General features: G+C 36.1%; 2 protein-coding genes across 4 annotated transcripts in view; one reads left to right on the top strand and one right to left on the bottom strand.

Moving 5' to 3' along the window:
• LOC137021590 (ataxin-7) overlaps window positions 1–18,380 on the bottom strand; it is a 36,449-nt gene extending 18,069 nt beyond the window's left edge. For all 3 annotated transcript variants that reach the window (XM_067388250.1, XM_067388251.1, XM_067388252.1), the window contains exons 1-4: window positions 18,235–18,380; window positions 12,443–12,538; window positions 9,868–10,089; window positions 9,639–9,707 (exon numbers count right to left, since the gene is read on the bottom strand). In XM_067388250.1, coding sequence (XP_067244351.1) covers window positions 9,639–9,707; window positions 9,868–10,081 — 283 coding nt within the window. In that variant the 5' untranslated portion in view covers window positions 10,082–10,089; window positions 12,443–12,538; window positions 18,235–18,380. The remainder of the gene's footprint in view (window positions 1–9,638; window positions 9,708–9,867; window positions 10,090–12,442; window positions 12,539–18,234) is intronic.
• A 2,290-nt stretch (window positions 18,381–20,670) lies between these two features.
• thoc7 (THO complex 7) lies at window positions 20,671–22,560 on the top strand. Its single transcript, XM_067387339.1, has 8 exons — window positions 20,671–20,737; window positions 21,102–21,222; window positions 21,356–21,483; window positions 21,583–21,669; window positions 21,745–21,802; window positions 21,970–22,036; window positions 22,147–22,216; window positions 22,374–22,560. Exons 1-8 carry the CDS (start codon window positions 20,719–20,721, stop codon window positions 22,430–22,432), a joined length of 609 nt encoding a protein of 202 aa, XP_067243440.1. The 5' UTR covers window positions 20,671–20,718; the 3' UTR covers window positions 22,433–22,560.
• Window positions 22,561–22,968: the final 408 nt, after the last annotated feature.

The following is a 22,968-nucleotide window of genomic DNA, read 5'->3' as shown; positions in this document are numbered from 1 at the left end:
TCAAAAATCATTTTGAAATAAGATTAAGATGTGACAACACAACAGCTGAAATATGTCTGTCTGATGCATGTGTACATAGACCTGATATTTTTGTATGTTTTAAGAATGCTCTTATATTTATACAAATTTTAGGGAATTTTCTCAGCAGATATTCACAACGGATGTTGCAGATGTTGAAGCCTGAGTCATCTGAGTGGGCAAGGTATATTTAAATTGTCAGTAAGTACTAGGGGTGTAACAATATATCATGCAATACAAAAATTAAACAATGTATATCATGGATAATGACAATATGTATTGTGCATAGTTCACCCAAAATAAAAATAACTGTGTGAATTCAAGTTTATAGTTTTAGTGTCAGTACTACATTACCCACGTACACATTCTATAATACTGAATATAATGTATAATAATGCAGTGGGGAAATATTTGTTGGTCATGATAATGCCAAATGTCTTGTGTTACCAGTAAAAGTGGCCTACATTATTTTAAATATATCTAGTCAATTACAGAATGCAAGCATACTTGTCTAAAATTATTCTGTATTTTCAGCTTCAGAATCATATATATTTTTATTCTGTTATCCACATTGTCCTGTGTAATGGGTTACCAGCACCAAGTCCAAGCCTATTCATTTCCACCCCCAATGTAATCCCCAAATGTTAACACTTTAGTATAAGAAACATTTATTCACTATTAACTACGACCTTTCCCTCAATAAACTCCTAATTTACTTCTTATTAATAGCTATTTAAGGTGCCATCGAACGTTTTTTACAAGATGTAATATAAGTCTAAGGTGTCTCCTGAATGTGTCTGTGAAGTTTCAGCTCAAAATACCCCATAGATGTTTTTTAAATTAATTTTTTTAACTGCCTATTTTGGGGCATAATTAGAAATGCACCGATTCATGTTGCGGCCCCTTTAAATGCTCACGCTCCTCGCCCACGGAGCTCGTGCTTGCCTTAAACAGTGCATAAAGTTTACACAGCTAATATAACCCTCAAAATGGATCTTTACAAAGTGTTCATCATGCATACTGCATGTATACGTCGGATTATGTGAGTATTGTATTTATTTGGATGTTTACATACTCATACGAATGAGTTTGAGGTTTTGCTCCGTGGTTAAAGCTAACATTACACACTGTTGGAGAGATTTATAAAGAATTTAGTTGTGTTTATGAATTATACAGACTGCAAGTGTTTAATAATGAAAATAGCGACGACTCGTCTCCATGAATACAGTAAGAAATGATGGTAACTTTAACCACATTTAACAGTACATTATCAACATGCTAACGAAACATTTAGAAAGACAATTTACAAATATCACTAAAAATATCATGATATCATGAATTATGTCAGTTATTATCGCTCCATCTGCCATTTTTCGCAATTGTTCTTGCTTGCTTACCTAGTCTGATGATTCAGCTGTGCACAGATCCAGACGTTTATACTGGCTGCCCTTGTCTAATGCCTTTCATAATGTTGGGAACATGGGCTGGCATATGCAAATATTGGGGGCGTAACAGTCGGTGTTATGTTGAGATTCGCCTGTTCTTCAGAGGTCTTTTAAACAAATGAGATTTATATAAGGAGGAGGAAACAATGGAGTTTGAGACTCACTGTATGTCATTTCCATATACTGAACTCTTGTTATTTAACTATGCCAAGATAAATTCAATTTTTAATTCTAGGGCACCTTTAAGGTAGTTGTTAAGTTTAGGTACTGTCATGCAGAATAAGGCATTAATATGTGCTTAACAATCACTAATAATCAGCCAATATTCTAGTAATATGAATGCTAATAAGCAACTAGTTAAAAGACCTTAAAATAAAGTGTTACCATAATATCATATTGAAAGTTCAGTATCGTGATATGTATTAAATCGTGGAACAAGGATATTGTTACATCCCTAGTAAGTAAGTACTACTACACTAGACAGCATTCATAATTTCGACAAATTCATACAGGTAGAGCACACAGACAGTGATTCATTCAGAGTCCTGTATGTTTAACTACAGCTTTGAGGGCTTCTTACAGAGAGAAACATCAGCAGTATGTGTCCTTTAAAAATTCCAAATGAGCTTTCCGGCATAACAATGAAATAAAACCTGAGCCTTAGCGCTCCTCCGGATATCAATCCCAACATTAGACAACAACATGCTTATGACAGCATATCACAGATGCAGACAGGATACGCTCGCTTCATCAGAACTGGGTTGACTTGAAAACCACAGACATTCTAGTGTCTTCTAATCATGTGTCTCAGGTCTGGGAGGAAGTGGAGGACAGACAAAATGTGCTGAAAGAGAGACAACAGAGATGAGGACGGAAGCGATGGATATGAAAATGGAGGGAGAGAAAAGGAGATTGTGACAAAGCGAGAGAGAAACACAGATAGCGATAAGGTGAGAGGGAGAGACAAGAAGAAAGAGAGAAAGAGAGAGAGAGAGAGAGAGAGAGAGAGAGAGAGAGAGAAAGAGAAAGAGAGACTGAGAGCAGATAATTTGACCATCCCCTTCATTGTCATTGATAAACGATCTAGGTAGAGAAGCTCTTAGAAGCCCAGTGCACGAACACACTCGCAGGTTTAACTCCACGCCTGGTGTGTCTGCGTCTCCACCCCTCTGATGAAGAGCTGCAACATCCTCACCACACATCTCTCCATTCAGTCACCTTTCACTGATCACTGTACGGCAGGCGTGCAAGTGTGAAATGGAGTGTTTATGTTCGTTTTTGTGGAAACACCAGCTTCTGGGAGTATCTCAAGATCCTGCAGCTTCAGGAGTTTTTTTTGGTTTTGTAATCACTGTTTAGTAATCACTGTTTAGTCACTGATGGAAATGGTCATCTTAAATACCCCTTTTCAAAACTGGCCCCCATTGGCCTGTTAAACCTGCTGGTCTCGAACCATGAACCGCTATCATCAGTGGTCTGGCAGCAAGATGATGTACTGATCACATAAACCAGACTGAAACAAAATCAACTTTTCATGTCCCTATGAAATCTAAAAACATTATTTACAAACACACTACAGTTCGAATGTTTAGGGTCAGTCATTTTTAAAAGAAATTAATACTGAATTAATATTCAGCAAGGATGCAACAAATTGAAAAGTGACAGTGAAGGCATTTATAATGTTACAAAAGGTTATTGTTTCAAATAAATGCTGTTCTTCTATGAACTTCTATTCATCAAAGAATCTTATATATATATATTACAGCAAAATTCTGAATGTACTTGTCCGAAAACTGAAACTGAAAATGCTTTTTAAAAATGATTTATTTCTAATTTTAAATTAGCTTTTTTTGTATAACTATATTAATATTAGACTTTTTAATTTTAATGATACTGAATTTAAAAATACAGGCCAATCAAATAACCACACATTTTTGAAAGTAACACACTAAATATTAATATATTATTCTTTATTCAGTTCTATACAACAGAATCAGATTCAACAGATATTGAGTGGACTTTGCTTTACTGATGAGCGTGAGCAGTATATGAATGGAGCGTTCGCATGGGGCATGAGCAACTGAGCTCTGCATGAGCATAGAGCGGAACACTGAGCGATAAATAAAATTAAACATAAAATTAAAGGGGTCATGAATTGAGAAACCAACTTTTCCTCAAGCTTTTGACATATAAGAGGTCATCGTACTATAAGAATATCCTGTAAATTTCAGAACTGAAATCCTTCTTGTTACTCCACTAAAAGCTTTTATTGACACCAGGCCCATTGAAAGACTGATCCTGGAATGTGCGTGTCATATATAGGTGAAACGCCACCTCCGCAGAATAAATCAACGCCTACTTCATCATTGCAACGTTAGCCCCGCCCACTGGCATATTAGTGAGATGAAGAGGAGAAAGCAATACAACAGGACAAAAATAACATTACAAAGGGATCCTTATGCTAGCAATATGGTTATTTATTTTCAACAATGTGAATGTCTCAGTTGACACTATCTTATTTCTATTCGGTACATTTCCTGTGGATTCTTTGGTAAATCAATCGCATTTCGGCGCAGGCTTTGCAAACAGACTTTTACGATATGGACTCGACAGTGATGCAACAACATGTAATTAACTGAGTTACTCCTACTGTTCTAATGCCTGATCTGATATGTAATGATTCATTACAGTCAGAAGTTCTTTGTCTATGTATCAGTAAATCAAACCAGTGACTTAACGATCAACTTCACATTGTTTCTCTTTGTAGGATGAAAATAATCTTATTTAAAGGTACCCTCGAATGAAAAGTTAAATTTATCTTGGCATAGTCAAATAACAAGAGTTCAGTACATGGAAATGACATACAGTGAGTCTCAAACTCCATTGTTTCCTCCTTCTTATATAAATCTCATTTGTTTAAAAGACCTCCGAAGAACAGGCGAATCTCAACATAACATCGACTGTTACGTAACAGTCGGGGTGTACGCCCCCAATATTTGCATATGCCAGCCCATGTTCCCAACATTATGAAAGGCATTAGACAAGGGCAGGCAGTATTAACGTCTGGATCTGTGCACAGCTGAATCAACAGACTAGGTAAGCAAGCAAGAACAACAGCGAAAAATGGCAGATGGAGCAATAATAACTGACATGATCCATGATATCATGATATTTTTAGTGATATTTGTAAATTGTCTTTCTAAATGTTTCGTTAACATGTTGATAATGTACTGTTAAATGTGGTTAAAGTTACCATCGTTTATTACTGTATTTACGGAGACAAGAGCTGTCGCTATTTTCATTATTAAACACTTGCAGTCTGTATAATTCATAAACACAACTTCATTCTTTATAAATCTCTCCAATAGTGTAGCATTAGCCATTAGCCACGGAGCACAGCCTCAAATTCATTCAGAATCAAATGTAAACAATATAACAAAATAGGCAGTTAAAAAAATGAATTAAAAAAAAAATCTATGGGGTATTTTGAGCTGAAACTTTACAGACACATTCAGGGGACACCTTAGACTTATATTACAACTTTTTAAAAAAAGTTCTAGGGCACCTTTAACAGTAATTAAATTATATAAAGAAAGCGATCAAAGAACTCTCCCTTTGCAATCGTTGGAGCTGTCAATCAAACAGCCAGAGTTTATCAGTGACTGAGTTCTGGACTCGCACCAAAACTCCCTTTTTATTTAACGAATCTCTTAGTTATATCACGTTTGCACTGTTAGTGAGGATTAAAACATTTGTTAGCGTACAGAAAATGAGTTGCAATGACGAGATCACTGCTTTCATGCGCTCAACATGTCTGTGATCAGCTGTTCATCAGTGCAACCTTTCATGCCACGATATGAATATAATGCCAGAGATCTAAATGTAATGCAGCACTTTTCATAATTAGTTAACCTTGAGAGCTGTAATAGTAAAGACGTGCTAAAAGAGAGAGTAATACTTGGCTATTTCAAATGGAAAGATGTTAGCCAATCACAGCAGTGGGCATTTACACTGAAGTCTCACAGCAGATATGCCCCTTAAAACAGAGCGTTCAAATAAAAGGGCTAAAATCAGGGTAGCAAAAATGCCTTTTATTTCTAAATTATAACAATTTTGGATATAAAAAGCATACTAAGAATTATAAGTGTACACCACGAAACATTATAAAACAATAAAACAATGCAGTTCATGACCCATTTAAGGTTGAACCACTGCAGTCATGTGGACTATTTTAATGATGTCTTTAGTACCTTTCTGGGCCTCAACAGTGGAAATTAAATTGCTGTCTATGGAGGGGTCAGAGAGCTCTCAGATTTCATCAAAAATATCTTAATTTGTGTTCTGAAGATGAACGAAGGTCTTACAGGTTTGCAACAACATGAGAATGAGTAATTAAGGACAGAATTTTCATTTTTGGGTGAACTAACCCTTTAAAAAGGCAGTGATGTGCATCATTTATTTGTCATCACTGAGGTTTAGTAACATAGTAACATGGATGGTTATGTCATCCATCACAACCATCACAAATGAGTCACAAATGGGTAATTAAAGAGCCCAATCACAACTACTGGCCTCCATTGCCTTTGGACCAGATGATCAAACATTTTCATAAAGTAAGTTGGCTTTTTACTAATCTCAGAGCAGTTCTGTAGTTTGTGAGAGATTGTCAAGAACAGGAATGAGGCACGCTGGTTACATTAGTGCTTTTAATAATACATTTAGAGCTTTAATAAGCCATCTAAAACTGAACATTTGCAAAAAATTTGGGCTAAAGATGGAAGCTCTATGACAGGCTTGCTTCTCAGTCAAATGGCAGCAACAATGGATCAGTATTAATATCTCTAATTATCATTCAAACGTAAAAATCTATTTTTATAATATTCTTTCTATGTACCTGTCTGTGTTTTAATTACTGCCACAAGGGACTGGGTTTCTCTGGGATAGTGTCATTCACAGATTCACCAAAAGCTGCACAAGCTTTAAAGGGACAGTTCACCCCAAAAATATTCTGCCATAATTTACTTACCCTCATGACATACCAAACCTGTATGACTTTCTTTCTTCTGCAAAACATAATAGAATTTGAGAAATGTCTGTTTTTTTTTATACAAATGGAAGTCAATGGTCATCAAAATGGTTTAGTTACAAACATCCTTTAAAATATTTTTTGTGTTTCACAGAAGAAAGTAAGTTTGAAAGAAAGACAGAAAGAAAGGTTTGGAACTAGAGCTGTGGAATATAATTAATTTGTGATGCAGATATGAAATGAACGATTCTGCATCAAAAGAATAAAAAAAAATTAAATAATAATTAAATCGGAAGTAAATCACTTGCATCTGATGTTTGTAGATAAATGTACATAACTTCTTAAAAAGCAGATATTTCATTTTGGTTTCTAGAAAAAAGAACATATACATGTATGAACATGAACATGTATTAGAAAGTGCAGGAAGTGTGCAATGTGCTTGGTGTTAAAGAGTTATTAAGTGCAATAAAAAAAAATACCACTGTGTTACTCATTCTGACTGACACACAGCTGAAGCGCATGCACAGAAAACTGCCATTTCAGACAGCATGCAATCCTGAATTCAGTTCTCTTTAGTGGCAAATTACACTTGAATGGTCAGATGCACAAAGAATTATTTATCGAGCATTCACGTAAACAATTGGTTATGTCTTAAGTGCACTTTGAACCGCAATCGAACGGAATGAAGTGAAGATTCACACCTCTATTTGGAACAACAGAGTAAACAGAATTTTTATTTTTGCATAAACTGTCCCTTTAACTATTATGAATATATTATATTAATACTATATATTGATGTGAATTTTTTTCCTTTCCATTTTTTCCCTGGACCATCCTGTGGGCCAGTTCCTGACTATACAACACATGGTGCTCTTAAGATAATTCATATAAGCAATAATTTCCACATCTACAGCACAACATATGCTGCTTTCAATACATCCAGTAACGCATAAATATTTTAGGCGTAGGCGAAGCTGAAACTGAAACTACAACCTTCATAAAGATGTATTCAAGACTTTGGCTTTACTCTGACCTGAGAATAGTTATGCTTAAAATAAATCAGAATTTAGATAGAAAACACTAATTAAAAGATAACATAAAATCATTGATTTCAGTCCATACAGGCAAAAGGTATTGTTTTTCTTCTTATGCAACCCAAAGGTTAACATATCTGACAGACTCCTGTGCGACGACTTTGAGTCTTTCAAGACGTAACCAATTTACTCTCAACTGTGCAATGGAGCAGTGGTGCACATGATGGCTCTTTTGTTTGTCAATGCAAATGCCCTGTTGGATAAGTGCCCTGACAGGTACAGTATCTCACGCTTCCTATACTGACAGAAAAAGAGAGAAAAAGCCCTGGTGGTGACATGTTTATTAACTTCATGGCAACTTAGGACAAAGCTAAGATCTACTAGAATGATCTAAATCAAAGTGATTCAAAATTAATATACTTAAAAACAGGTATGACTGCAACTGCAAGGTGTCATCTAATAATATGTTAGTTATACAGATTACATTTACAAAAGGAGGATTTAAAAAAATGATCGACAACTACCTTGACCATTAGACATGTAAATGATACAGCTGAGTCACTTATATTCATTTAAATCTAGTAAGCCAGTCAATATCACAAAATAAACAGGGTGATCAGGACCACAACGTGAAGCAGCTAGTTAACAAAACATTAATAAATGAAATAATTATTTCTTTCGATTATTTTATTATACAAGACAAAAAACTGCATTTCCCCACACTGTAAAATCTTTACTACATGAAATTAGTTCATTTTACTAATATTAAGTTCATTGTACTTAATAGAAAAAAGTTATGTGAACTCAATAACTGATTATTTTAAACTGAATGAGTTACAGTAGATTTCTAGTTCCCGGCATGCTTTGTTTCTGACTGTTAAAGGCAAGGCAAGGCAAGGCAAGGCAAGGGAATTTTATTTGTATAGCACATTTCATACACAATGGTAATTCAAAGTGCTTTACATAAAGAAGAACTAAATACATACGAATAAAAAAGGAATGCATAAGAAATAAAAATAACAGTAAAAACAGAAAGTAAATGTTAAAATTAAGTGTTATTTTATGTGTTTCCTGGGAGAAGGAGAGATCTGTTAGAGTTTGATGTTCTGTTATGTTGGAATTTAAAGAGTTTCTGAGTTTTGAGGGTTACCACTGTGGTGAAGAGCAGAGCCTGTGATCAAGTCGAGGATTGGCCAAATCACAAAATCTACACACTGCTTTATTTAAAAAGCAATGTCTGTGCACACTTCAGCACAGTGTTAGTCTCTGTGCTAATTACAATAGTACATGCAGATGTGCTTCTACTATTGTTAGCTAGCAGTTAACAGTAAGAGTTTTGAGTGAAATTAAAGGGTGTGATTTTATTGTTTTTATGCAACTTAATTATTACATAAAGTATTTAAGTGGATTTATCATTTCATTGAATATTCATTCTCTTTGACTCAATAAATATTAGTTTTTAAACTTAAATGGTTTAAGGCAATATGTTTCCTCAAACAGTTTGAGTTACCGTAACTTACTGGGTTTTACGGTGCACTTATCACACAGACACTTATCTGGTAAATTAATACATGAAACATTGAAATTGTGTAGTGTACTTTTAGAGGACGTAGAGACACGGAATTGTTTCCTGGATGAACTGTCACTTATACAGAGAAATAGAAATGTGTAAAATAAATATAATTAAGCGTACAATCCAGACTGACATTTAAATACTTAGTGTATCAAAAAACGTGCGACTACAGTAAACTTATTCAAATACACTATGCTTGCAGGTTTCTATTCAAATGTCATAATGGTGTCTGAACACATTTAAAACATTTCAAGCATGATAATTACATGTATATAGCATGTATTCTACTTTTAAAATCTTTTAATTTCAACTCCAACTCACAAGTGCTAACATGCAACCCAGACATGTATAATAACTAATGTTTCAGACTATGTAAACACACGCATATAAAAGGCTTTTGACTATCGTAAGAGCAGAGTTTTCAAGGACAGTTCTGTCAAAAGTCAGCCGCACTTGTTTCACAGTGAGCCGGTGCGTGAAAAGTGTGGACACACCACCAAAACAAAAACACACCTTTGACCAGAGAAAGCAACACTACTCACCGTCTCTGCAGAGTCTCATGGCTTCGCGATTTTTCCCGCACTCTTTCAAACTTTCTTCCAATTCTGTACCTGAGGAAGCGATTTGGGTCGTGTTACATAAATAGTTACACTTGCTGGCTTGTTCTCGCGTTTCTTAATATTTCAAAACTGCACGCAATCGGGCAAACGCTCGCGATCTGACGCGGCTGCCCGCTGAAACGCAATGGCCGACGGCGGCCGATTAACTCACCGTCGCTCCCGTAGAGTTTCACAGCATCGACCCAGCTGCTCCAAGGCTGTCCCAGCATTATTTCAGGACTAGGCAGGGATCTGCGCTCCGCAACAGTCGCCATTGCTGTGGAGGCTTCTCCCCGCTGGAACTGTGGCTGCTGCTTCAGCTGCCTGGCCGCTCTGCGCTGCTGCTGCTGCTCCCCCCTGACGTCATCATCGGCCCTTTCCGACATTCTTTCCGCTACAATGTAACAACACAGCAGTGAGCGCTTAAGGTGGCCGAGCGGATTCCTTCAATGAATGACATTGAGCCGAACGCGCGATTCATTCACTAGCTCGCGAGCTCGGTCGTCGTTCTTCCCCAGATACGTGCTGCACGAGACGGCGTGTCTCGAAACGTACGTTAGGAGCAGATTACAGAGATAAAAGTTTAAAGACGACCTCAAAACTTCATTTCACTGACAAGTATGCGCGACATACTAGAAATATGGGTTTCACCTGAATGTTTACCTTATTACACTGTCACAAAGCCTATATTAAAACGTGTATCTTCTTTATGTTTTTTATTTAAAAAGGTGAATCAACGGGCTTGGGAATTCCCCATTCTCTAGATATTGACGCCCCTAAATTTAGGACATGACAATAAGGAAATAGGCAACTAGACAAATTAAATCTACATCTTTTTTTTTTTTTTTTTTTTTAGAAAAAAAATGACACCTACTCGTTTGTATGACTTTATTTGACCTACAACAAATGCTAACAGATTTAATGTCACTAGTCTAGATAATATATTTGTGACCAAAATTTACTTTCGATTTTGAAGGGTCCAAAATGTTTTTATGTAGCTTATTTTATACAGAGTTATAAAATATACATAAAAGTGCGTACTGTCTTTATTTCATGTGAACATTTTTGTGTAAATAGTCGCACAACTAGAGCCGTTTAATTTTAGTTTGTCCCTCTGAAAAACAGTCTATACAGATACAACTATCATATCTGATACATATTTAAATAATTATATTTAAATTGTCTGTTTTTATTGTATCATTAAGATTGCTTTTTCATATAAAATCTGATCACAATACATGTAAACATGACCATGGTCACATTTGTGACCAGTAGGAAACCCAGAGCCCCATTGTGACATTTATTTGTATATAAATTGTTAAATTAATAAAGCGTAAAAGTCCAAATAAATGTGTTTTTATTCAAGGATTACCATTCCCTTTTGCCCACAACTGCTTGATAGTAAAATAAAGTATTAGATAATTATTGTCTGCAAATTTCTGCTGGGTCTTACTGAGCAATTTGACAAATATTTGACTCTGTAGTTTCCCCCGGTTGCAATTGCGACTAGACATAAAACACAGTTTCACTATTTTTTTCAATGCATGCAGTTTGTTACACTGGGCAATCCAAGGAGCAAAACAAGTGTTCACTTAAACAACTGGAGGTTAAAACAATAGTGCATAAGGCAAACAATGGAGAGACCTTTACATGGCAGGTTGGCAGGCCATTTTAATGACAGCCAGAGATTAATCATTTGATGCACTGAGCATTGTTTCCTCACACAGGTATTAAGCATATCTAGATTTGACATTTTCAAAACAGTCATTTATCCAAAGCACAGTTTGAACCTGCATTGCTGCAATTCTTTACCAAACTTTCAGAAACACTATCTGGTTGATAATTAAGTTAGAGGTATAGTTAAAGACTGTTATAAAGTTCATATATATATATAAAAAAAAAAAACCTTCCACACTTTTGCGTGCTCTGAAATTAATGTACTCTGATCAGCCACGTGTTATTAATCACATTTTGGAGCACAGGCATTAGCAAATAATTTCTAGGCTATACTTAGCCATTTCTCCACTTGGAAGAATGTGTCTCATATACAATCAAATATGTCTGGGCCAATTCATCTAGAATAAGAACAGATAGTAGAGTCAAACATGTCTTAATCAGATTTTGTTTTAAATTGATTTTGTGATAAATTATGAGTCATTAACTAAATGTATGCATTCATATTAAACATAAGTCATGTGTGTAAGATATGCATGAGCTGGTTTATTGTGAAAATGTACTCTGTTTACCCTCTTTAAGTGTATTCAATCTTGAAAAATCATGCCTTTTGTGTCAATATAAGAGGACTAGTCCTTACTGTATTATAATATGAATCTATTAACATTTAACTACAATAGCCCATTAAAGACATAGTAATACCTAGTAATACCCTTAGTTAAAGCTTCAAAACTACACTGTAAAAAATCAAAAGTTGAGAAAACTTAAAAGTTTAAGGCAACAAACTTCAGCAGATTTTTGAGTTCTCAACTTGTTGTATTCAGTTTATACAACAAAAAGTTGAGAAAACTCAAAAATCTCCTAAAAAACAAGTTGAGAAAACTCAAAAATCTGCTGAAGTTTGTTGCCTTACACTTTTAAGTTTTCTCAACTTTTAATTTTTAACAGTATACAAATAAACATATAAAATGTATTAAAAATATAATATGCCCTTAGGTGTGATAAAAAATAAAATAAAAAACCTGGAGTGAAATTGTGTTCATTATTTTATCTTTGATAACATTACATCATACCTTGTCAAAAGTAAAAATTGGAACAAAACTGGTCAAGTCAGTAGATCCTCATCAGCTTTGGTGATTCCAGACTGCCACACAAGCTGGTGAGGGAATCTGCGGAAAGGAAACAGAGGAAGGGGCATGTTAGCAGCATTTTTTTCAATACTCAGTGTGTACTAATCAAAGTTTAGGCAATTAGTTGTTCATTTTTTGACTAAAGCCAGGTTCACACTGTATGATTTTGGCCGCTTGAGACAAATTTTGTGAAGCCTAAAAGATTCCTTGGATCCTAGGCCAAAATCTGAAGCCTTTGATCGTTAGTTTGACATTAATGACCACCGTGTCCGAATATTTGACGCACAGTCCTGTAGTGTGGCTAATCCTACAACAACCATCAAATCAAAAACCAATAGGAGCGCCAAACCTGATGACGCAATTAATGAGACAACAACAAACCACCACTTGCTCCACACACTTCATCTTCATTTTTTCCTGTTTTCTATTTAAGAGAAGCCATGATCAAAATTAACGCAAGAGGTTGTTTTTGTTTACTAGCCACCATTTCTATCCCACTATAAATGCAGCTCACATTACTGAACGGGTGACGGATTGATGATGTAAAACTCCAGACGTCTCTTGTTTTTAAGAAGTCTTGACTGCCGTACAGTCTGACATTAATGACAACTGAGATCCCACAGTGTGACATGGCTTACAGCTGGGATCATGTTCGTGCAGTCTGACAAGCAACAGTCGTAAAGGACTATTATAAATCATACAGTGTGCACATGGCTTAAAGGGTTAGTTCACCCAAAAATGAAATTTCTGGGCAGGCAAGGGGAAGCCAGGGGTGTCCATTCCTGCTCCAACCCCAATTAAACACACCTGACCCAGCTAATCAAGGTCTTAAGCCCGGATACACTGAAAGATTTTTGGCTGTCCCAGACGAAAGACTGCCATCGTGAAACAATCATGGCAATTTCTGTGATCGTGGCTCTTAATCAGTGGTCCTATGTCGTACAGTGAGAGAGGTTCAAAGACAGCCGTTTTTCCTGGTCTAGTGGCCAAAGATAGTCTACGATAATTTTCTGACAGTGTCAGAAATTCAGCATGATCAACGCACAGTGTGTTTGCTGCTACGACCTACATCTACTGACTAAAACTTAAAGGTGCCATTGAATGTTTTTTTACAAGATGTAATATAAGTCTAAGGTGTCCCCTGAATGTGTCTGTGAAGTTTCAGCCCAAAATACCCCATAGATTTTTTTTTATTCATTTTTTTAACTGCCTATTTTGGGGCATAATTAGAAATGCGCCGATTCATGTTGCGGCCCCTTTAAATGCTCACGCTCCCCACCCACGGAGCTCGTGCTTGCCTCACACAGCTAATATAACCCTCAAAATGGATCTTTACAAAGTGTTCGTCATGCATGCGTCATGCATGCGGCATGTATGCGTCAGATTATGTGAGTATTGCATTTATTTGGATGTTTACATTTGATTCTGAATGAGTTTGAGAGTTCTCTGTGGCTAACGGCTAATGCTACACTGTTGGAGAGATTTATAAAGAATGAAGTTGTGTTTATGAATTATACAGACTGCAAGTGTTTAATAATGAAAATAGTGACGGCTCTTGTCTCCGTGAATACAGTAAGAAACGATGGTAACTTTAACCACATTTAACAGTACATTAACAACATGCTAACAAAACATTTAGAAAGACAGTTTACAAATATCACTAAAAATATCATGATATCATGAATCATGTCAGTTATTATTGCTCCATCTGCCATTTTTCGCTATTGTTCTTGCTTGCTTTCCTAGTCTGATGATTCAGCTGTGCACAGATCCAGACGTTCTGCCCTTGTCTAAAGCCTTTCATAATGTTGGGAACATGGGCTGGCATATGCAAATATTGGGGCGTACACCCCGACTGTTACGTAACAGTCAGTGTTATGTTGAGATTCGCCTGTTCTTCGGAGGTCTTTTAAACAAATGAGATTTATATAAGAAGGAGGAAACAATGGAGTTTGAAACTCACTGTATGTCATTTCCATGTACTGAACTCTTGTTATTTAACTATGCCAATAAAAATTCGATTTTTAATTCTAGGGCACCTTTAAAACTGTTTACCTCAAGCCCTTTTCCCTTCTTCTCTCGCCGCTTCCTTTTTTTTCAGCACACATAAAAACTACAACTGCCAAAGTGTGATTCAACATGGTCTTTTTTTTTACCACTAGCGCAAGCTGATGACATTTTATTCTTCTATAGAAACTTGCATCGTAGCATATCGAGTCAATAGGTGTCAAGATCGTACAGTCTACATGCATGTCATACCCAAGTTTAATAGATCCATGTCACACAGTGTGATAAAGTAATGATCTTACAGGATTGCTAAAATCGTGCAGTGTATCCCGGGCTTTACTAGGCATACTAGGAACTTTCAGGCAGGTGTGTTGAGGCAAGTTGGAGCTAAACTCGGCAGGACAGTGGCCCTCCAGTACAGAGTTTGGACACCCCTGCCGTAAGACCTTCGTTCATCTTTGGAACACAAAATACGATATTTTTTATGAAATCCGAGAGCTTTTTGACCCCCCTATAGACAGTAACATCATAACCACTTTCAAGGTCCAGAAAGGTTGTAAAGACATCGTTAAAATAGTCTATGTGATTCAACCTTATTGTTATAAAGCGACGAGAATACTTTTTGCGCAAAAACAAAACAAAAATAACGGCTTTATTCAACAATAATCCTTACTGAATACTGAGCTGTCGTTCTGCACTGTGTTTAAAACGTAAACCACATAGGAGAATGAAAGGGGAGAAATTGTTGAATAATGTAATTATTTTGGGGGGCATTTTTAAAAAGTAAAATTATTCTTGTCACTTTGTAACATTAAAGGTGCTCTAAGCAATGTCACGTGTTTTTAGGCCAAAACATTTTTTGTCACATACAGGAAACATCTCCTCACTATCTGCTAGCTGCGTGTCCCCTGAACACACTGTAAAAAAACGCGGTATCTGTAGTCGCCACAAGATCCAAAAACAGCAATAAAAACAAACTGGTGCAGCCTGGACCACGAATCATAATAAACACGCTCCAGCCAATAACCGACAAGAATGATTTTAAATGCGCATTCATGACTGTTTCAGGAAGCACGGAGGGGAGGGGAAGGAGGAGGAGGAGGGAGGGTCTAGCTAGCCTCTGTTTTGTTTGACAAAACTTCGAACGTCAACAGGAATTTACTCCACCCAGGATCACTTAGAGCACCTTTAAGGTTGAACCACCACTGTAGTCACATGGACTATTTTAACAATGTCTTTACTACCTTTCTGGGATTTGGAAGTGGTTATATCTATAGAGGGGTCAAAAAGTTATTAAAAATTATCTTAATTTGTGTTCTAAAGATGAACAAAAGTCTTACAGGTTTGGAACGACATGAGGGTGAGTAATTAATGACAAAATGTAACTAACCCTTTAACCCAATCTCAAGGGAAAACATAACTATTGTATGAGGTGGCAATTTTGTATCGAATTTATATCTAATTTACATGTGAAGCATACAAAAATGTACGATTTTTAGATAGAAGTAAGCATGAAGGTCGTTCCATAACCACCACTGGAGCATAAGCAGATCATACAAAAACATATGAAAGAGAACATACAAATTCATACAAACAATTTTCCAAAATGCAAAATAGCTATGACTTGCCATGAGATTGTGTGGTTTTTGACAGAGGAGCCTTCATGACCTAAGGCCAACAGATTCTGACTGTGGCTTTCTTCTCTACAGTTTGTTACTAGCTCAAGATCTACTTATGGAGGAGCCCGTCGCTACAAGAGTAATCCAATCCAATAACGACTATCCCCAGCTAACCATCTGAGAGCCCTACAGTTGACAGCCTGATAATCCGTCTCAGGGATATAAGAAACTAGTGAAAACATTTTGACTTTCTTGCATCAGTAGCATCAGTTCAAATTCATAACCTAATTAACTTCATCCATTTATGTAAAATAAAAAATATTTCTGGTAAGTCATTACAATGCATATCTGAATAAATTATAATTGACTTTATACCAGTAATTTCAAAATAAATTGAGGAAATAACAGAAACAGCATCATTCTGATGTTAACTGAAACTACTAGTCTGTTGTTTGAGTCATTGGAAAGTTATGAATGCATTACGCATCGAGTGTTGGTATAAGGGAAACGGAGGCTGATTTATGAAATACGATGAAATGTTCTTTGCGGTGTCAAAGATTTCCTCTTCGGTGTTTCTACCATTCTACAAAACTATGAAAGATCTTTCAGTTTCCAGTGCAAACACCCACTCTTTGTAAACACCTTACGGGGAGTGCCTAGAGTTACACTAAAAACAATTAACATTCCAAATTTAGCATGCACATCTGAAGCCGTGACGTTCCAAGCTTGTTTATTCCAGTATCTTTGAAATATTATTATTAATTTGAAGAAACAGTCAATATGTTGTTTATATACATTTAATTTGATGATCATTAGTCATTTATGTTGTTGTCATTTGATTTATCATTTATATTATTATTATTCATTTGTCATTTTATTTTTATATATTTTACATTACTATATTTCCTTTCTATTGCTGTTTAATCTTATGATTGTGTGGTTCAAGGGATGTTTGTCCTTATGAGTAGGAGATAAGATAATGTCTTCATTTCAAGGTTTTAATGTCACAGAACATCATTTTCCAAAGCTTTTGGATAAATAACACTTGTTGGATTTGTACTGGTCAGACATAGTCTGAGCATTGAAACATACACAACTAAGATTATTCACTAAACTCCACTCTTTTTACTATCATCTCCTCTTTCCTGACTTTCTCAGTCAAACTCTCAGGCTGATAGATTACTGTTATTAGACTTTTGGGTACCAGACAATACTTGCTGTTGACAGGTTTTACTGGTTTTGGACACCCGACAAAACAGATATCTTTTGACAGGAGCCAGGGTAGGATCTGATATATTTCCAACATGGATATCCATCCAATCTAACATTTTGTAACAGTATTACATTGTTAATGTTAGTTAATACAAATGCAACTGGTAATTGTTAGTTCATGTTAGTGTAAGTACAATTTTTTAAGCATGTACCAGTAAATGTTAAAGTAAACATGAACTAAGAATAATATATGCTTTTTTAATTGTTAACTAATGTTTGCAAATGAAACCTTATTGTAAAGTGTAACCAAAAATATAAATATATGCACACAAAATTATATATAGCGCCTATATATGCATGTATGTATGTGTTTGTGTGTTCTGTAAACACCTCTGCTCTTCCCCTCCTCAATGACGCCCCTTTTGTGTAAAGTTTCATTTAAAACTTTGAAAGCCATGAGCCCTTCTGTCAAATGCCATGTCCTGTCCCAGTTTTAAAAGTGTTAAGCTAATGTTTCCACTCTTACGGCTCCATTAATTGCTTGCCCTGTCCACTTGTTTGCATCCACTAGGTAACTTCAACTGAGCAAGTGCACTTGGGAAAGTGAAAGCAATAATGGCGAGATCCACCAGTCATTAGAAAGGCTCCTACAACAACTTTTCTACAAGGACTAAACATAGCGGGTTTGTCGTCAGTGCGAAAAGAACAAAGTAAACTTGAGTATTACGTCACCAAAATAAAATGTTACACACATAAGAGGGGGAGGGGACGGCAGCAGGTTTAGCTTCCTCGCTAACTGAGCAGCTGAGCCATTGGTGGCACTGCTGTAGCATGCAACTGGCTAACTGGCAGAACAGACATTAGCAGCTGATCTCGATGTCATCATTGTTCTCTTACCAATGCCCTGGACTTCAGAGGTCCCGGTAGAGTGCCAGAGAGAACAAAGGCGCAGGCTTTAGGGTATATTGAAAATGAAAATCAGTTCAAAGAGCGAGTGCAGTGCTCAGTGACTGTGGAGGTCTTCACCAGGTGCTTCCATGTCTGTTTACCAGGCAGCATTCTGGGACAAGAACGTCACTGACTGACTCCAGCAGCACGCATGCACCGAGCACGCCTGTCACTGGACAGTATGGTGGTGTGTCAAAAACGAAAGCGCCGCCTGACTAGACAGCATTTCTGGGCGTCGTACGCGCGCTTGTAACGTTCCAATGCGTTTCTGTGAGTCATTTGAGCAGTTGGGACGCTTTCACAATTTTCACAAGCGTCCCAGACGCGCCCTTGGTGCCCAAATAGGCTTTCTAGGTAGGCAGCTCACTGGGTTTTGAAACGCAGCCTGCTACTGCACTTCGCTATAACGTTAGATCACTGTCAAACTGAATACATATGGAGAACTAAAAACACCAGAGCCACATGCAGCCGACACAACTTTAAAGTAACTTTGGCAATCTAATAATGAGGATAAAAATCTTTGCTGTTTAGGGATTTGCTGTAATGAAGCCTTTGAGTCGAATCTTTTCAATGAATAAGTTGAGCCAGTTCACAAAACCGACTCTTTGAACCGAGAAGTCCAATTCGTAATGAGTCAAGAACCAAAGAATGACTGAGATAATAAGAGCGAATTAAAACATAAAAAACTGTCTTAACCAAGAAATGTGAATAAATTGTGCTATTTCATAATGAAAATGTGTATTTTATTTATGCACTTATATAATTTAAAGTATAAAGATCTACTTAATACTGTGGGGAAATTATGTTGATTACATTACATTGTGTTTTCTATTATCTATTGTATTCTAATATTTTAATCAAATAGGGCCTATATATTTTAATATATTAAAATCAAAGTTTAAAAAAAAATATATTTATATTTTACCGATGTTATTTATTTTATTCATTTTATTTAGTAACTTGTTTAAAGTAAAATGTATTTTAATTAGTTTATTATTTAAAATTGCTTTTATGATCTGAATCATGGCTAAACTGATGGTGTAAGAAATGCTTATTTTTTTTTATTTTTTAACAGTTCTTTAGTTTAAAATGAACTTTGGTGATAAAATGCTGAGGGGGGAAATGGAAATTTATATAGGCTGTTTAATTTAAAGGTGCCATAGTTGAATAACAAGAGTTCAGTACATGGAAAAGACATACATTGAGTCTCAAACTCCATTGTTTCCTCCTTCTTATGTAAATTTCATTTGTTTAAAAGACCTCCGAAGAACAGGCGAATCTCAACATAACACCGACTGTTACGTAACAGTCAGGATCATTAATATGTACGCCCCCAATATTTGCATATGCCAGCTCATGTTCAAGGCATTAGACAAGGGCAGGATGTCTGGATGTACACAGCTGAATCATCAGACTAGGTAAGTAAGCAAGAACAATAGCGAAAAATGGCAGATGGAGCAATAATAACTGACATGATCCATGATTACGTGATATTTTTAGTGATATTTGTAAATTGTCTTTCTAAATGTGTCGTTAGCATGTTGCTAATATACTGTTAAATGTGGTTAAAGTTACCATCGTTTCTTACTGTATTCACGGAGACAAGAGAGTTGTCGCTATTTTCATTTTTAAACACTTGCAGTCTGTATAATGCACAAACACAACTTCATGGGGACACCTTAGACTTATATTAGCTACATCTTGTAAAAACTGGTTCTTGGGCACCTTTAAATAGGCTGTAGCGATTCGTGAAATTTTGAGTCGGATCTTTTTGAACCGGTTCACAATAGTCTTCAGTCATATTTCTTAAAGTAGATGCATGTTATATTCATGTTTAAGGACTTTCATATTAGCCTAAATGAATTTATGTTTTGTTTTGTTTTTTTATGAGCTGAATCATGGCTACAACAAACTGAACTTGTTATGGAGTAAAGACTTGCTGAATCGTTGTTTTTTTAAACGGTTTTACTATTTCTTAACATAAACGCATATTATATTCATGTTCTAAATGACTTAATGCTTTTATAAGCTAAATCATGGCTACAACAAACTAAACTGACGTTCAGGCGTAAAAGAACTGCTGAATCGTTTTTTAAAGGTTCTTTAAAAAACGAACTGTTCTAATGAACCGATTCGCGGAAACGAGTCGGACCTCCCACCACTGTCAAAAACTACTGAACTGCTTACCGATACAGCATTTCTAAAAGTCACACTTATGGTTGAAACGTTTAAAAGAGTAATTTACGCACAACTCTGAAATGACTCAATAACGATGAAACAAAACCTTGCAATTGGGAATTGCTAAGATACGCGCTGTGGGGTCGTCGGGTTCGGCTCATTTGCTTCGCAACAGAGGCGGGGCGCTGCTGTTTGTGTCTGCGCGCGCGCCTGTCAATAAAGTTTTTTCGAATAGTTCAGTTAGCCTATTGGAGAATGGGTAGCATCACTGATGGTAAGAATTTCTTTGTTTTTCGCGTTTATTTTGTGTTTGCTATTTATGTGGCAAACCAGTATGATTTATTACAACGGTGCCCGACTATCAGTGTTTTTGTAAACTAAAGGAACTTGAAATGAGAACAACATGAGGAATCATAGCTAATTAGCCATGTGAGATGCTAGAACTGATTCACTAAAGAAATGCACAAACATGGTATATGTATCTTATGGTATTTACTGCGATTTCATCGAAATTATAGTGAGTTTGGAAACGCTTAAAGTAGCTTATATATGTAGTATTACATGTACTCCAGAATTGTATGTTTATGTATGTATATACTAAACAATACGTCTTAAATGGTATTTGTGTCTCTTCAAAGATGAGGTAATTCGGAAGCGTCTTCTGATCGATGGAGATGGAGCTGGAGACGATAGGCGCATTAATGTGCTCATGAAGAGCTTCACCAAATGGTGCCACTCCAATTTCTCACCAGAGGAAGGGTAATTTAATCTATTATAATGTGTGATCTTGGGTCAAATTTTACAGCCGACATTTTATTTTTCCAAATATTCCTTATTCGTTAGGATAGCTTTATGTATAAATGCTTTTGCATGCTTGACTTTGTTGCTGCAGGTTCTCACAGTATCAGAGGATGTTGACATCTCTGGCTCAGTGTGAATTCTCCATGGGGAAGACCCTGCTCGTGTACAACATGAACCTGAAAGAAATGGAAAATTATGAAGAAATCTATGCAGATATTGGTAAGACCTCCAGTTGATGTGTCTGTGTGACTGTGTTAGATGTTACCATCACCATTTGTTCAGTTACTTAGCAAAATATTCTTGTTTCTTCCAATACAGAGAAAAGTATAACATCAGCCCACGAAAAAATTGCAGAGTGCAAAAAGGAAATCCAGAGAGCGAAAAGGATACGGAAAAACCGCCAAGGTTCAATACAGCTCAGAAAATCTTATTTATTTTAAATTTGAATTCATTGCTAATTTCTGCCTGTCCTATTTGTAGAGTATGATGCTTTGGCCAGAGTTATCAAACAACATCCAGACAGACATGAAACCTTAAAGTAAGTTTGAAATTCTTATTTCGGTGAAATCACATTTTATTCATCAAACTTTACAGTTGAGGTTAAATGTGTAGTCTGTATATGTCTTATATAATATGACGAACAGGATACCTTATGGCAGGGATGCTTATACCTATTGAAGTGTTTCTGTGATCTTATTTTTGCAGGCAGCTTGAGGCTTTAGACAAAGAGCTTCAGCAGCTTTCACACATCAAAGAGAATGTGGAGGACAAGGTGAGGGAATGTGGTATTTCTTGATGATTTTGTAGAGGTACACCATCGTACATCTTACAGTATTTACTCTCGTCTCTCTCTTTTTTTTTTTTTTTTTAACCAATCTTCAGTTAGAACTTCGTAAGAAACAGTTCCACGTCCTTCTCACCACCATTCAGGAACTTCAACAGACTTTGGAGAGTAAGTAGTTTACCTGAATAAATTCTAAGGACATATTGATTCTGAATTCCTTTGCAATTAGTTTTAGTTCAGATCAGGTTTTTAATCAGCTGGTCTTTGAATCACTATCGTTATACTGCCTGTTGTATGGTCTAAATTTGCGTTTGTTCATTTTTAGATGATGAGAAGATGGAAAACGATGATAGCCAGGAGAGTCTGATGGAAAATGGAGACTAGACATTTGTATTTTTCCAGTTTTTCTGAGGATGTACCTATTAATTTCATGAGCACCAGAAGATGTTCTCTCATTTTAGTTTCTCTCTTTTTTGTTGTTGGGTCATGTACAGAATTAAAGTGATTTCTTTACAAACTGAATCTGTGTTAAAGTTATTTCATTTTAACATATGGCTCCTTCTAGGTAAATGTTTGGACTTGTGAGCACAACATAAACCGTCTGTAAACAAATATGTTCTTGTGTACTGTGCCATTTCGTCCAGAAGCTTCATAAACTAAATTACTTTTACTTGATACTACGGGGCTGTTGAATGCTAGAATCTGATTGGTTGATCAACGTTCTAAGGAGTGCAATTTTTTTTTTTTTTTTTTTTTTTTTTTTCAGGGAAACGCACAGCTAAAGTAGTTCTAGGCAGGTCTTGACCGCATTACAGTTTCATATCACTCCGCCAAATGATTTCAGTTATTTCAATAGGTCCTTACAGCCTACAACCGCAAAAGAAACAAAACCCACAACGACCAAACAAATAAATATAGTA

Source organism: Chanodichthys erythropterus, chromosome 6, assembly GCF_024489055.1.
Source record: "Chanodichthys erythropterus isolate Z2021 chromosome 6, ASM2448905v1, whole genome shotgun sequence".
In the NCBI taxonomy this organism is placed as follows: Eukaryota; Metazoa; Chordata; class Actinopteri; order Cypriniformes; family Xenocyprididae; genus Chanodichthys; species Chanodichthys erythropterus.
This window is presented reverse-complemented; position numbering and strand designations above follow the sequence as displayed.

Excerpts from the sequence above, each read along its gene's own strand:
- thoc7 (XM_067387339.1), top strand. Across the intron at positions 22,037-22,146 it reads AAGAGAATGTGGAGGACAAG|TTAGAACTTCGTAAGAAACA; the intron begins GTGAGGGAATGT and ends ACCAATCTTCAG. Across the intron at positions 22,217-22,373 it reads ACTTCAACAGACTTTGGAGA|ATGATGAGAAGATGGAAAAC; the intron begins GTAAGTAGTTTA and ends GTTCATTTTTAG.